The 15,441-nt window shown below is 43.7% G+C and overlaps 1 protein-coding gene across 1 annotated transcript in view; it reads left to right on the top strand.

Moving 5' to 3' along the window:
- LOC8039543 (SEC14-like protein 2) overlaps window positions 1–15,441 on the top strand; it is a 97,842-nt gene that overhangs the window by 25,769 nt on the left and 56,632 nt on the right. The window contains exons 3-8 of the mRNA XM_040223610.3: window positions 947–1,016; window positions 3,601–3,644; window positions 7,541–7,603; window positions 10,494–10,587; window positions 13,734–13,828; window positions 15,129–15,207. Of these exons, the coding sequence (XP_040079544.1) occupies window positions 947–1,016; window positions 3,601–3,644; window positions 7,541–7,603; window positions 10,494–10,587; window positions 13,734–13,828; window positions 15,129–15,207 (445 nt within the window). The remainder of the gene's footprint in view (window positions 1–946; window positions 1,017–3,600; window positions 3,645–7,540; window positions 7,604–10,493; window positions 10,588–13,733; window positions 13,829–15,128; window positions 15,208–15,441) is intronic.

Genomic DNA, 15,441 nt, shown 5'->3' with positions numbered 1-15,441 from the left:
TATGAACATATACAAGCTATGTTTTTTGCGCGTTAATAAAAGTGAAGTTATGAAAAAAAAAAAGTCCATCACAGAAATAACATTGTCTTGTAGGCATCAAAGTGCAGTCTCATATCGGGAGATAACAATATTTATACTGATTTTAGTTTGCCTTATGTTTCAGCCGGCTTGATTTGGTGTTACCTTAACTATATTTGTAAATAATGAGACACGTTAACTGTTTACATGGCAACGCCTCGTTAATCTAAGACTCCGAGCGGATTTTGTTCGTGGCAGGTTACCTGTAGCTTAAAAACAAGTCTTTCAAAACTTTAAAGTCTCTCCAGCTCAGATCTAAACAAAGCAGCTCCTCGCAGATTATGCTCGCTTGCGTTCGTCTCAGTTTCGGTATAATCGAACTCCTAATTGTTCGGCGACAGACGGTCAACGCGGCACACAAATAAAAAAAAAAAACAATCTGATGCGAGCGCCAAATTAGAAGGCCACGGATTGGATTGTTTGGGGTGAAAGCAGCTAACAATATTTATACCAATTTTAGGTTGCCTCGTGTTTCAGCCGGCTTGATATGATATTACCTCCACTATATTTGTAAACAAAGAGTAGTTGCTAAGCGCATATGTGTTACGCTTTTTATTAATTTTTTCTTTTTCGTTTTTACGCATTTTTCCCGCATTGGCGCTGCAAACAGGTAACGTAAGCACGCTGAGCTGCGCTGCAAAAACCCAACCATATAGGGCGGCAGGGCTAACGTGGTTGCTTTTGGGTCCCCGAGATTTCTTAGAGGCACCCAGACGTTGGGGGCCCTATTCTAAACCTCTCTAATGATTACAAAAATTTAGAGGGTCGTGCAAGTTGTTTTAATGGTGCTTCATGCTTACCTGCGCTGTCTTAAGAAAGTATACCTTAGAAATTCTTCCACTATACCATATTTTGTTTTTCCTTCCAGTTCAAAGGAGCCGTCAGGGACTTGCTGAACGACAAGCACGACGACCGCTACCTTCTGAGGTGGCTCCGAGGTAAGTCGCATAGATCAACGCGCGGCTGTGACGTCAAGCCTCTGCGGTGGCGCTGTTGTCGCATGCTCAGAAGCTTCACCTCATCGAATGTGGTCCTGCGCTCGTGCGGTTGTTGTGGGCGAGCGCGGGCTTGTTTGGAAGCAGTGCGTCGGTCTATACGGAAAGAAGCCGAGGGAGGGGAGGAGACCAGAGCGGGCGAGGACGTCCACCCGTGCGCTCTCCTCCTCTTCCTCAATTCCTCTCCATATACTCACCGACAGGAAATTTGCGATACCATGTGTACAGTCGAGTTCGAGATGTTCCAATGTGTACACTGCACAACACTAATAGCCTCGAACGAACGATCGCCATTTTTTTTTCGTCTTCCTCTTGGAATCGAAGGGCCGCCATTGCAACTAAATGTGTCGTGTAAAGGGGGCTCCTCCGGGGCACAAACCTTAGTGATAAAAGGTGGTGCCGAAGGCTCGGACGATGTCCTTTCGAAGTAAAAAGCCAAAAAGAAGTGCCGATTTTGTGTTTAATTTTTCTTTAGCTGCCTGCACTTTGAAATTAACTCTTTATAAAACAGTTGTGCGCTTAATGCTTGAATACGTGTCGTCTATCTGGGACCCGAACCTTTAAAATTTTGTTAGCCCCCTGGAAGCTGTGCAAAATCGTTCCGCTCGTTTTATCGTCAGTAATTATCAACGCCCTGCAAGTGTCACCTCTATAAAATCTAACTTATCTTTGCCTAGTCTTGCATCACGCCGAAAGATAGCTCGTTTGTGTCTCTACCATAAAGTATTTCACACTAACTCATTCCTCAGCCAACGTCTCCTCACATGAAGTAGGTGTACCACCCTATGTATCACGAACACATTCCAACAATATTTCATTCCCAAAAATTTTCTGGATTTGAACCTCCATCGCCATAATCCAGGCGGATGATTTGTTTGAAACAGCTGTTTCTAATTTCTATTGTTCATAACTAATATGTGTTTTGCCTTAAGTTATTCATTGTATAATTTTTCTTGTTGAATACAACCCACTCTCCTCTGTAATGCCATTGGCCCTGAGGGTATCGATATAAATAAATAAGTGTGTACTCCCCAGTGTCGCACTCTTGCGCGGCATCTGAAGGCGCAAGATATTAAAATCTTCGCTGTCCCCCCCCCCCCCCCCCCCTCCCAGTCTCCCACATTAATGACCACGCGTGGTAAGATATGGAGAGACAACAAGATGGGCATTAGCATGTTTCATGCTTTCTCTAGTTGACGTTATGAATATAGTAGCTACAATTAATCATTCTACACAGTGTTTTTTTTTTTTTTCACCTTAAGATATATGTTTAAAAAAAGCGGTGAACGCTACACTTATGTGGTTCATGCGGGTGAGAAATAGTGCCAGGCGGGACATAATATAGGGGGCTAATTGTCACGATGAGTCGAATAATTCGCCCAAAGTTGTGAAATAAATTTATGATAAGTAAAAATAGGCATTGGGTTTACATTAGAAACTTGCTCAACATCATCGAAAACCCCTAAATCGGTACTTCTTTATAAATATTTTGAGTGTGTCGGAAGCGCAGTAGTGCGCTAAATTTATCACTCGGGCAACAGAGACGAGGCCGTAGTGATAAAATTGCGTATAAAAGACTGAGAAAACGCTCGGGCGCGGTGTACTTCAAACTTTAATTCCTCTCGGAGATATTCTTCCAGTTTGTGATCGCCTGCTAGGCGCTAGGCAGACGACATCACAGCATTTCCCGATGTTATAGCCAGCTGTGCCCACAGCAGGACATAACAAATTATCTCTTCCTTCGCTCCTCCTTTTCTTAACATTAAAGCTTTTTTTTTTTTTTTTTGCAGCGGTAAATAATACGTAATTACCGATAGCTCTCTTTGTTCTCGACTCGTGGCGGGAAGCTGAGCTTCTGCTTTTACCCAGGTGCGAACGAAGGACAAAGCTGCTCTTTCGACAACATTTCTGTGATGTTGTTGAGATGCTGAGTTCTCCTAAAAATAGAGGCGAGTTATCTGAAGTATCTCTCACAATTGGAACATCAAAGTAAGCCCTTAAACTTTAATATTATCTGCCCAAATGTGAGCATGGAGTTGCCCTGTCAGAATCACCTCGCACTCCGTCTTGTTTTGCCCAGTCACCAATTGCCTTTCAACTGGCTTACTGGTTCTTTTGAACAAGTGTATGGACATTCATCTAGGAAGCAAAACCTTTGCAACAGATATTTATTCCTACAATCATTTTTTTAACCGCTCACTAACTAAGAAATTACAAGTATCGAAACACACCAAGCCGGATAAAGGCAGAAGTGACATTAATTTAACTTAAGAGACTTTAAAGTTTATTTTTCGTTCCATCTTTCTTGCTCGCACTTCTAAAAAAATCTGGCTAGGAGACTAAGTGTAACCAATAACGATTAAATAGTTCAGAGTGTGATGTGGCCATTTTATTACGGGGCGTCTTGCTTCTGAGGCTGTAATCTTGCAAGGTTACATCAGAGAAGTTCTAACTTGTCATCTTCATTTAATTGACCTACTCGCTCGTCAAAACTGAAGCTCATTAATGTTTTCTTTCTTTTTTGCAGCTCGAGACTTCAACGTCAACAAAGCAGAACAGATGTTGCGTGAGGTGTGTACCCATTAATCTGTAACCGGCTGAGACCAGCTGCCCAGGCTGACCTCTCTTCTTTTCTGTCATTACTTTTTTTCTTCCGTTTTACCCGGATAATGGTCATGTTCCTACTTAAACCCGACATAAATTAGCATTAATATCCCCCCCAAAAAAGTGTAAATGAAAGGGATCCTATAACCCACAATAAGCGCTCCTCAATTTCTCACGATTAAAAAAAAATGTTCCTTTGACAGCGGAATAATAAACTATAACTCAGGTTTACAACACATGTTGCGTCTGTCCCATACATTGTCTTTAGAAAAATCAACACCTGAAGCACACCACAAATCACTGATTGACTTCAGCTGTTGCTCAGCATCTTTGATACATTTTTGTTCTCCCTCCTCCACGCGCTTGCAATATTGTTTTCTCTGCAATTGCTTCATTCCAGCCAAAAGAAGGAAGATAAGCAAAACATTTGCTTTCCTCCGTGGGTAACAGACACCTATAATTTAGCAAAGTTCACGAAATTCCTTTTGTAAGAATTATTGAAAAACAGTTATATCCTTTTCGATAAAGCGTCAATAGAAAATGTGGCAACCTATAGTAGCCGAGAGAATGAGAACTTCAGGGCGTGGCGTCTGAACGCTCGGCCTCCAGCACGGGCGCCATTTATTCCGCGTGCTTCGGCTGCGCGTGCGTGCTTGGTGTGCACGAGCATAGCCTCCTATATACTGACAAAGCCTGGCAGATCGCCAAAAGAAGCGGCCGCCTAAATGGAAAAGGTGGAGCGGCAGACAGCGGATGAGAGGAAAACCACGTGACTGGCGCCCCGCTCCGACGAGACGCCGAAACAGACTTCTCCCGAGGGAACAAGTGTGTTTGGGATTCTCGCCGGTGCAAAAGCTGTGCACTGACGTTAAGGTTCCCCGAGAAATGGCTTTTTGATGTTCAATGCTACCAGATCCTCGCGCTCCGAATCTGCGACCGGGCACTCTATGGTTTCGTCGTCGAACTGCAAGGCTTTCTAAGTATAGAGGAGGCTATGGCACGAAACACCGAAGCGTTGCCGAAGGTAGGGAGCTGGCGCTGGAGTCGGGACAGCTGAAGCTCCTCCCTGCCGTTCTCACGTTCCGAGTTATTACTATAATAAGCACCACTTGGAAACCACCGGCCGCCTCGGTGGCTCCCAGGCAAAGCGCCGGCCTAGTGATCTCCCCAGGTGGCGGGTTCGAATCCCGGCCGAGGTGCCCGCAGTATGACGGAGGCTCATTGCGGGGAAGCCGCCGTGTAACCGAGCTTTCGGTTGCCCGTCAAAAGATTCCCAGGTGGTTGAAATTAATCTTCAGTCCTCTGCTGGAGCCTGCCCGATGCCCTTCGTTGGTTTGGCACGTACAACCACCAAATATGGGTTAAAAATCACTACGCAATTTTCGCCTTTCTTTTATTTTTTTTTTTGGGGGGGGGAGGGGGGGGAGGGGGGGGGGGGGGAGAGATGCATATGCAAACTTCCGAAAAGGGGAACAGTAGTTTGACTGACGAGTATACCTCTTATAATTTCTACCTATTGTCATTCCTTATTTATTGCTAGGACAGCATGGAGCTTCAGCTTAATAAGGTCCCTGAGAAATAATACTTATCAGTATTCTTAATCAATACATGTGTAGAACTGCGCGTGGTGTTTGGAATACCAGGTATGAGTAATTGCGGTATTAGGGTTGTATCCGTTAAATATTGGGAAAGTTTTAAACCCGTTTTTCGTTTTGTTTTAGCAAACCAAACGTTAATTAAAATAATAATAATAATAATATTATTCTGTGTACGTTTACACAGCCGGAAGTAAGCCAGCCCCAACGGGCGTCTGCTGTCTCGGCTGTAGATGAAATATTTAGCCAGTGCAGTACGACCGGTAGCCTGATGCTTTTAACGTGCATTACGCAGTGGTGACACACGACCGGGCGCCCGTACCATGCTCATTCAGATTGAAACGGGCAGGGGTGGGGATTGAGCCCAGGATCCCTGGGTTCTGCAGCGAGCTTTCGCTCCACGGGCTCCGAGCTGGTGTGCGCAAGCCCACTCGGCCACCGATCCCACAGACGTGTAAAAGCTCCACAAAATAATAAGTAGAATCATGTCAGTCAACGTTTGCAACATGATAGTAAGTGCTAGTTGAAAATTTATAATTTTAGAAGTAGTATCAAGCAAGTGATAATACCGACCGAAATTTCAGTAGTATAGTTTAGAAAGTATAATTTAATCTTTAAAATAGCTTTTGCACTCCGGGTTCAATATACAGGGTTTACTTCTAGGCTCTGCAGAATAATCCTAAAAGTTCAGCGAAAGCTACACTATTGCGGTCTGTGCAGGTTAGTTACTATGGCCAGCGAGGCATAATGTTGGCGGCTAATCGTCACAGTAAGACGGATAATTAAATAAATGACAATTTATTTAATGAGTCAAAATAAACGAACGGCACTAAATAGAAACTTGCTAAGAGTCATCGAAAACCAGTAAATCAGTCAATTGTAGAACGATTTGGTGCTTCGTACTTTGTTTTTTCTTAGTCCCAAAAATACATCCCACCTCAACGCGCCCACGCGTTTTTTTTTTTTTTTTTTTAATTTTATCGGCGTTTTTTCCCAGCCAGCCTTGAACTTGGGACAAGTGGTCCCTTTGCGGTCCACGTCGCTTTCCAAGCACTCGTAGGCTTTTTTTAATTTATTTATTTAGTGGTTCTGAACTGCGGTCACCGAGCTTCTAATTCACATCAAGTTTAACATCCATAATTAAAGCTAAATGTACAAGTTTAGTTGTTTTGTTGGACTTATCGCGACGATTAGTCCCTGGCCGAATAACGCGCCTGCAGTGCGGCCCTGACCGCATTAGTGTCTTTCAAAGTTTTTTCTTACTCTGTCAAGCATAGGAAAGTCACTTTTTATAGACATACAAACCTTTCAGCCCTCTCTTAAGGCTGCCTTACCCCGTGTGATATTAACTCTTCGTAGAAGCTAGGATTTTGTAAAAGAGTCTATAAAAAATAATCAAGTGCCTTTTTAACGTGTCATTGGTGTAACATGCAATTAATTTTTTATTTGTTTTAATTTCCTAATAAGAAACAATGAAATGTTCTACGGCAAAGTGGTTAATTGGGCTAGTTGGTCCATAGGTAAAAAAATGTTAAATCACCAAAATTCACAAAACCAAGAGGGAGTAAGACAACACGAGGTACAAGGCCTTGTGTTGTCTTGCTTATTTTTGGTCCTTGTTGTTTTCGGCGCTTTTAAATTTTTTGTACTATGAGCCCTGATGGAACCGATATACCTTTAAGAACCGATATGTCAATCGCAACGAAGCATTTCATTTAGATTTTTTTTTATTTCCCTAAAATATCTTTTGCATCATGAGTCGGCTGCGTCGCGGGCCAGTTACATCACGGGTTTATCATTGATATCGGCTGGTATCGCTCATCGAATCGCTTTTGAACATAACAATAAAGTACAGGACTGGAAGCTCTGCCACGCGTTTTATTAAAATTAAAAATTTCTCGCCTTATAGTGAACATACTATTACTAATTAATATAATTCTTGATAAAATTATCCTTTCTTTTTCTGTGATTGTTTATTTGTCCTTGAACGCTTCTTTGAAGTCTTGGCTTTAAAATGTTATAGAAAACGTTCCAGGAGGTGGGAGAAGGGCTAACCCACCCTCCCTAAGTTTTTTGTTGCTTTTCTTATGTACACCCGTTTGTGTTATTGATAACTTGGGAAAAGGTATATAATATATGCACTTTGAACTGTATACGCAATCCTAGAAGTATCTCGCAAGCCCTTGCGAATGTTAAGCTCAATGTGTCATGTCAGGATTTCTTAAAAAAGAACGAGTTTATTTAAATAAATATGTACGATCTACGCAGCACATGAAATGGCGCAAGCAGTATGGCGCCGATGACATTCTGAGCGGCCCCGACTCTCCCGAGGTGAGTAGTCGCATTCCTGGTTCAGAGCATTTATCCCCCCCCCCCCCCCCCCCACCCTCTCAGGTTCGAACATTAAAATCGTTAGATGTGCAGAATTTGGTATGTCTTAGAAGTCTCAGGCAGAATATAAAAATTTGCATCTTATTTAAGAACATGCTACGAAATTTTACGCATCCACAAATGGTTAAGAGATTCTTATTGAGGGCGTTTTGGGTACCGGTAAACGAACTTAGTATACATAGGGATTATGTAATTTATAAAATAAAACTAAATTACTGAAGATAGAGCTCTAGAATCAGGCTCTTCTGAATTTGCATATTGTTCAAGCAAGACTTGCACAATAAAGCTTGAGCTTGGCCTAGTTGATTCTTTTATTATTTTTTGTCCTGCGCTGCTAAAGTTTACAATCTAGAACGAAGAAGGAAGGCAATCACACTCGAAAGGCGCCAACTAACAACTGGTCTATATTTCCTTCCAAAGAAGCACGGCTGAAAGAAAACACGTTGAAAATATAAACGAAAGACAGACATAATCAGATATAACGCAGTCATGCAAGTGTAAACACGTCTCTTGTTCAGAGCTCGGCTGCAGCGGCTAATGCCCGTGTCCACTACCCATCATGATGCGACATCCTTTCTCTTAACAAAATAAAATAGACTTGCTAAAAAAGATTCCGCATCATGATTGGTATCAGAAACTTGCATTGGCCGCTGCAGCCAAGATCTGAACAAGAGAAGTCTTTACACTTGCATGACTGCGTTAGATCTGATTATGTCTGTCCCTCTTTTATAGACCGTTCCATTAGGGTCATAGCAGAGAGGGTAAAAAAAAAAAAAAAATGCCCTCCCCGTCTCGCCCGTATATCGTCTGCTCCGCCGAGTGGGCAGTACCTAGCATCCGGCCGGCGTACACACTCTGTTTAAAATCGCATCATTTTGGGAATTTCAAGCGCAGATGCGCAGATTTTGGTATGCCAGTTATCGGGTATTACTATGCTAGATAAAAAAAGACTGACAGAGTCCTGTTATCTGAGTGCAAATAAAAAAAAAAAAATAGGGAAAACTGTATCAGACTGGCCGGTCTCTCCGGCGAGAAGTGAATCCGGTGGTTGTACCTTTTTTACTATACAAAGTTCGTACTGATGTAGGCCTTTAGCGACCATGAGTGGATGTCTAAAATAATAAATAAAAACGTGCTCTCCTGCCGCAATAAACGCAGTAGTTGAGGGTAGTACTGCCGGCTGACTCAACTGCTATTTAAGTAACGGAAAAAAGATATGTCAGTTGATCATTTACCGAAGTAGAACAACAGAGAGCTCTAGGCTGATTTTGGAGTAGCCATAACTATTCTAAGAACGCGAACCCCTTCACAAGGGCCGCCACGAGCGAGAGTTCGATGTTCCGTACAGCCCGCCGATACAGCCCAAAGATAGAGAATGGCAACCTCCCGTTTTGTCGTCTGCTAGCGGAGTCGGGCACGTGCCCTCTCTCTCGTTTTACCCCGCCGAACCCGCTGAATTTCCCGGATGTATGGAGAGGGCGCTGCTGTCGAACAAAATGGTGCCGCCCAGAGAGCGCTAAATGGAATGGTCTATACTTCTTTGGAAGGAAACATAAACCAGTTGTTAGTGGCGCCTTTCGTGTGTGATTTTCGTCCTTTTTCGTCCTAGATTGCAAAAATTTAGCAGCGCAGAACAAAAAAATAAAGACTTGGAGCTTCTCGTTAGCATATCGTACGAGCAAGATTCCCACATCCAAATGGCCATGCCGGACAAAAAAAAAAAAATAATTCTGTCAAATAGCATATCGTAAAAGCAAGACTTGCACTTTCAATTCACATATCGCCAAATGAAGATTCGAGCTTTCAATTAGTAGATCGTACAAGCAAAGCTAGCACCCTCATTTTGCATATTGTACAAAGAATACTTGCCTTTTCGATTCACTTATTGCACAAGCATGCGCTTTACATTCGCATATCGTACAAGGCATGCACTTTCCATTGGCATATCTTACCATCAACACTTGTTTTCTCAATTCGCACGCCATACAAGCAAGTCTTGCACGTTCGATTTGCACACTGTACAAAAAAAGACTCGCACCATCAATTCAAATATTGCCCAAAAAGAAAAATTTAATTCTGAATTAACATATCGTACAAAAACCATTCGTGTATTCTAATTGCCATCACAAGCAGGTGACCAACCAGAATCCTTCCCGTCCTAAACTTTACTCCACACTTAGGTGAATCGCAGCGGGGCGTTTCGTCCATTTCTCAGCCAATCGTGCGGTAAGAGCGAGTGGCACGCCATTCCGGCTGAGAGCTGCGACATGCACTGCCCGATACCACGTGGTGCGGTCTGAACACCTAATTCGCTGGGATTGCTCGATGGCGTCCGTTGGGCTCCATCGTATGTTAAAGGGAGCACTTATCTGTAGTCAGTTTTAGGACTCTCGTTGACGTCACTCACACTGACTATTTGTTTAGCAAAACGAATCGGCTCTCTGCCAACAGCATTTAGTAATCCCCACTACCTCCTGTTTACAAACATATTTTTGTGGCTGATCACGCGCGTAAAAGAGGTTTCCAACAGTTTGGTCTTAACATCTCCGTCCAAACGGCATGCTTTTTTTTGTCGCTCAAAGCTGGATGATTTTTAGAGGTCTTACTTCTTATCACTTATTTCTTTCCTCTTATAACTTTCGGGCTTCGTTCGAGCCTCTAGCGCGCATATTACCACGAAAACGCAACGTCTTTTCGCTAGGTTGTGAGCTATCACGGAAAACCGCAACCTGGTCGTGACTACCTAGCGGTCATTCCCTTTGCCTCTATGCATACCTAATAAGACCTCATTTATCTACAAAATGTTCTGTTCCCCGTCTCCCGTGTCCAGGTTCTCCGCAAGTACTACCCCGGCGGCATGATAGGACACGACCGGGAAGGACACCCCGTCTGGCTCATACCCTTCGGAGGGTGCGACCTCAAGGGTAAGGGCCGAGTCGGATACGGCTGACGCTCTCGTAAGAGATTTTGAGCACCCTATGGTGGCGGAGTTCCAACCATAGCGTACCAGAAACATGACATATGTTTCTGTCGCAGCGCTGGGCTGAGGTAGCCAAACGTTCTGTTACCGTTTGGCTCGAGCTCGTGTTTAGTCGGTGAAACACCAATTTTACCCGAGTCCAAGCGGAATGCTCGCGCAGCACTCCTGCCCGCCTTGTTTGGCGTGCTCGGTGACTGCCAGCTAGAAGACAAGGCCTGCGTATGACGACATCCTCAGGGAATCCCCGGTCCACCCCGAGGGCTAGGCGGCATGCACGTCTCAACAAGGATCGCCCCAAGGTGGCAGACGAAACCGCCTTGGCGTCGCCGCGTGCGAGCGTCGCGCCCTTCGTCAGACGCTGCACAACGCGGCGTTGCTGGCACGTAGGCTAATTGGCACTGCGTGGATTCGCCAGTGATGACATTTAAGGATCAAAGGCTTTGTCATCTAGGCTTCATTTGATCGCGCAAGAAAGTTGCCGTAAAGAAGTCATCCCGCAAGCCTTGTGTTAGATAAGCTTCAGGCTCTCTGGGGAACCAAGCTGGACAAACCACCCCGTTTAGATTGATCCCTCCGCCCAAAAGTTTCCATACCTGACATGAACTTACTGAGCGGCCTGACTGCACGAGTCCGTTACTTCTGAGCGTTACTTTCGCAACGTAAATGCGACTCTACCAGGATGATCATTCTTGTCAGGGGATTTGTGAGTGCTCCTTCTGAGCATGCGCTTTGAGGAGGGGACACATTATCTTGTCTAGTAAATAGTTAAAAAAAGAATACTGCGCGGCTGCTTTCGCGGCGCTGGGAACCGCTCTTTTGATTCGAAATGCAACTTCTTTGTATTTTCTCGCTGGCGCCTCAAGGATGTTTTTGCAGTTTTTACGTGTCGCGACTAGGGGAGCCGCTCAGTAAGTTCATGTTGCACTCAACGACGAGAAAACACAAAGAAAACGCAAAAAACGCAATCAAAATCGATGTCTCATTTTTGTGCGTGTTTTTTCTAGTCTGGGAGAATATTTCGCGTACATCATATTTTAGTTAAAAACCCGAGAATGTTTGATGTGGCACCAGCTCACTGCGCCCTTGCGTTCTGTTCACTATCTTGTGTAATTTAAGCCGAATCGCTTGCATTCGAACTTGTTAATTGTGTGCTTCCAATTACGCAAATTTTTCTTCTTTTTTGTTTGTCTTTTTTTTTGTGTATGGTTGTGTTTTAGCGTATTTCCAGGCGCATGTAGATTGCGAGTATCTAGGAGGAAGAGCAGGAAGAAAAGGGCAAACTATAAATCGGAAAAAATAGTTTACTTGTGAAATATTAGGTAAAGAAAAACCGACACAGAGACCACTTTGTAAAGAAGGAGAGGAGGAGGACTGAGAAGGGAGAAAACTGGGAAGTGTGTTGCTTAAAAACGATTGGTTTTCCATTGGTACGTGACACTCGACCAAGAGCCGCAGTATTCCCGACTTCAGAAAAGACGACGGCGCCTGATGCGAAGGATGTGACCTTTAGAACTCAGGAGCGCACACCTCTTGAAGTGTGCATGCAGCGAAAACTTCGGCGGCATCGCGGCGAAGATGGGGAACAAAGAAACGGGGATTATACGCACGCCACTTGAGTCGTGAATAGAGCAGACGAGATATTTATTGAACTACAAACAACACTACATATCTGAGTAATGTTTTCAAAAATATGTCTTGTGTCCTACATCGTGCGATTGTGCGAAATCAATTTGTCCTGGCAACATATATTATTTAAACATAAGTGACGTCATTGTTAAACTTTGCTACTTCCTTGCAAACTATTTTGAAGTTGATATCAAAGTTTGTGTCTACCGTAGAAATGCCTTTTTTTAGTTAAACACATCTTTCGGCACCATTACACTCGTTGCTTTATGCTTGCAGTAAGTCACGTAAGTTATTTATTAGTTAACAATTACAATAATTACACCTGTATAGGCTGATAACCAGCCAGTTCTATGGTGAGTTCTATTTCCTAGTGGCGATTAGAAATTGATGTAATTTATATAAAAACAATGATTTAAAAGTCGCGAATTTCGGAGATAAAAAAAGACGAATATTATTTCCAGAACTTATTGATAAATGATAACTTACTTATTGGTCTGACTTTAAAAAACAGTGTTGAAGGCCACAGAACACCTGAAAACTTTCCGTTCAATTCCTTTTATTTTATAAGTGCTGTATTGTTGTGTTACTTCACACAATCGCTAATACTTAAGGTAGTCCGAGCTCGGGGCCATAAACAAAATCAAATATAGGCATGGAAGAATTTTATAAATAAAACAAAACTATTTGGCAAATTTTTATGAGGCATATTTGGATAAAAGTTTCTGACTGCAGTTTTGTACTCCGCGCTACTTTGCACTCAGAAGCATGCATAGAAGCCCAATTTTTCAAGAACTCCTGCCCTCAGCTTCTTATTTTGGGGCGTCAAGATGCGGGTAGACTTCATTATGCAGAATGCAAGTTCGTCTGCTTCTTGTACACGGGTTGCGATGATGTCAGAAAGCCGAGCTCCTATTGGCTGACTAAAGAACAATAGTGGGTAGATCTCAAGGCATCTAGGTCTACCCACTATTTTTTCAATCAAAGCCAATCAAAACTCGGGGTCGTTTTGACGTCACCGCAACCGTTGCGCCAGCAGCAGACGATTTGCTCTCCACTTAGGTTTTAACAACTATTTAAGCGGTTACCAGCTTAAACCGAGGCGTGTTACTGGTTACCATCTAGTCCCACCGGTTAAGGATAGCCAAAGCCCCTCCCAGAAAGCTCTCTGTTCTCCGTGATTGGTGGCTATCTCCTCTCCAGTACTAGCTCTGGTAAGGTCGAAAGAATCTAGGAATTTGTGGAAGGATCGAGCTTGTCCTGCTATTCTAAACCCGCAACAAAATGAAGGCATTGATGCGAAGAATATAGGGCACCGTTTATCACATGCTTGACAAGAGTGATGGTATTGCGGCTAAGATTCACTCCTACCGACTTAACAAAATAGTAAAGCTGTTCTTGCATTGAATCGCCAATGCTAGTAATCTCAAGATGACGTTTCAGCGTACGATGTTTACCCTTGCGCAGGAATGCTGATGAGTGTGACCAAGACAGACATGATAAAACACGTCATCAGGTCCTTCGAGGTAATCGAGCAAGACCTCAAGGCGCAGTCCGAGAAGGTTCGTCAACTGTGGGTCTTGTCACCGGTGACACGTAGGTTTATAAAAGGACGCCGCGGAACAGTGGCGTATAAAGACATTTCTGTCCGGGTGGTTTCTCTGCTGGTAAAATTTGAAGGCAGGAGGGGAACGCAAAGAAAAAGATGAACACGTATACTTTTAGCTGTTATAGCTTTTCAATGAAGACAGACATTTCGAGGGAGTGGGGATTACGTTGTCCAATCCGTCGATGAACCTCATAGACACTTTTCATCACCCCATCAAGCAACATTTGCGATCGCCGTTTCCTGGGCACGAGGTGTGTGATTCAATGAGAGTCGCCGCTGAACGCTGATGCGGCACTCGTTTTTGACACGTCCTGAACCGAGTTGACACGGAACGCTAACGCAACCCCCCTCTCCTATACAAGCTTAGAGTACGTGGCCAAAGGATGGTGGACTTTGATAGTTTTCGCAGCAGGTGCTTGGATGGCGCAGACCTCTGAAAAGGACCTATTAAGACATAATTAATGTGTTTTCTGAAATGGGGTCTGATGACAGAAATGTCTTCAGGAACGGCGTCCACTCCCCTCACAACTGAGTCTCTCAGGGTTTGGAAGCATAATCCTGATAAAAAAAGTCAAGTTCGGGCTTTCTGGAACAGTATGAGGCGAAATCAATGTCTTCGTGAACGATGAGCTTCCACGAGCCATCACCGAAATTTCCGATATCGACAATTTCCAAACTGCCGCTGCTAAACTTTTGTTTTAAAGAAACCCCAACTAACGTACAATATTTTCGCGTGTTTTGCTCTTTTTTAATGCTTTTTACCTATGCAACCCACTCCCCTTGGTAATGCCTTTGGCCTTAAGAATAACAAAATGAATAAATACACCAGGTTACCCGTTCACACATATATATATATATGTTTCTGCCGCATGAACGCAACTTTATGATGATGTACCGCAAGGATGCTACGGTCTTTCAATGTTAATATCGTGTCATGTGATTGTCGCGTGACTTCCGTAGGTGGAGCAGCGACACGCGGGGCGCGTAGTTACGTGATATGGCCACAGCGCTTGATTGGCTGTGATGGCACACCGGTCGGCTGAGGTTCATTGTAAGGTGAAATGTATCATCGTAATACGTGGGAAATGATACTTTCTCCTTTTATTGAGGTGCCGAAATAAATAACGTGCCCCGGTACACTAGCAGTTCTCCAACTTGACCAAAGTGTTTTCTTCTCCGTCTATGCATCACTGTAGTGGCTCGTGTCCAGGGCAACCAGTTCTGAATGACCAACGTCTTCTCTGTGCTTTCAGCTGGGCAAGCCGATCGAAACGCAGACGTACATTTTCGACTTCGACAACTACAGCCTACGGAGCATCGCTTCCAAGGCGGGTAAGAAAGTTGCCGCACTTTACGATGGAGCTTATAGACAGTTTTTAGACGTCACACACGTGGTAAAAGAAAAATAGAACGTCAACTTTTAGCAGATGGCTTATACCCCTGTAAATGTCTTTTTTAATGCATCCTCATGGTCTATTTGAAATAGACAGTATCTGATCTTGCTTCGCGACGTGGGGATAAAATAGCTATGAGTGCTCATCATCGCTAAACCGTGAAATCGGACGA

The sequence above is a fragment of the Ixodes scapularis genome, unplaced genomic scaffold (genome assembly GCF_016920785.2).
Source record: "Ixodes scapularis isolate PalLabHiFi unplaced genomic scaffold, ASM1692078v2 PGA_scaffold1__304_contigs__length_218370807, whole genome shotgun sequence".
In the NCBI taxonomy this organism is placed as follows: Eukaryota; Metazoa; Arthropoda; class Arachnida; order Ixodida; family Ixodidae; genus Ixodes; species Ixodes scapularis.
This window is presented reverse-complemented; position numbering and strand designations above follow the sequence as displayed.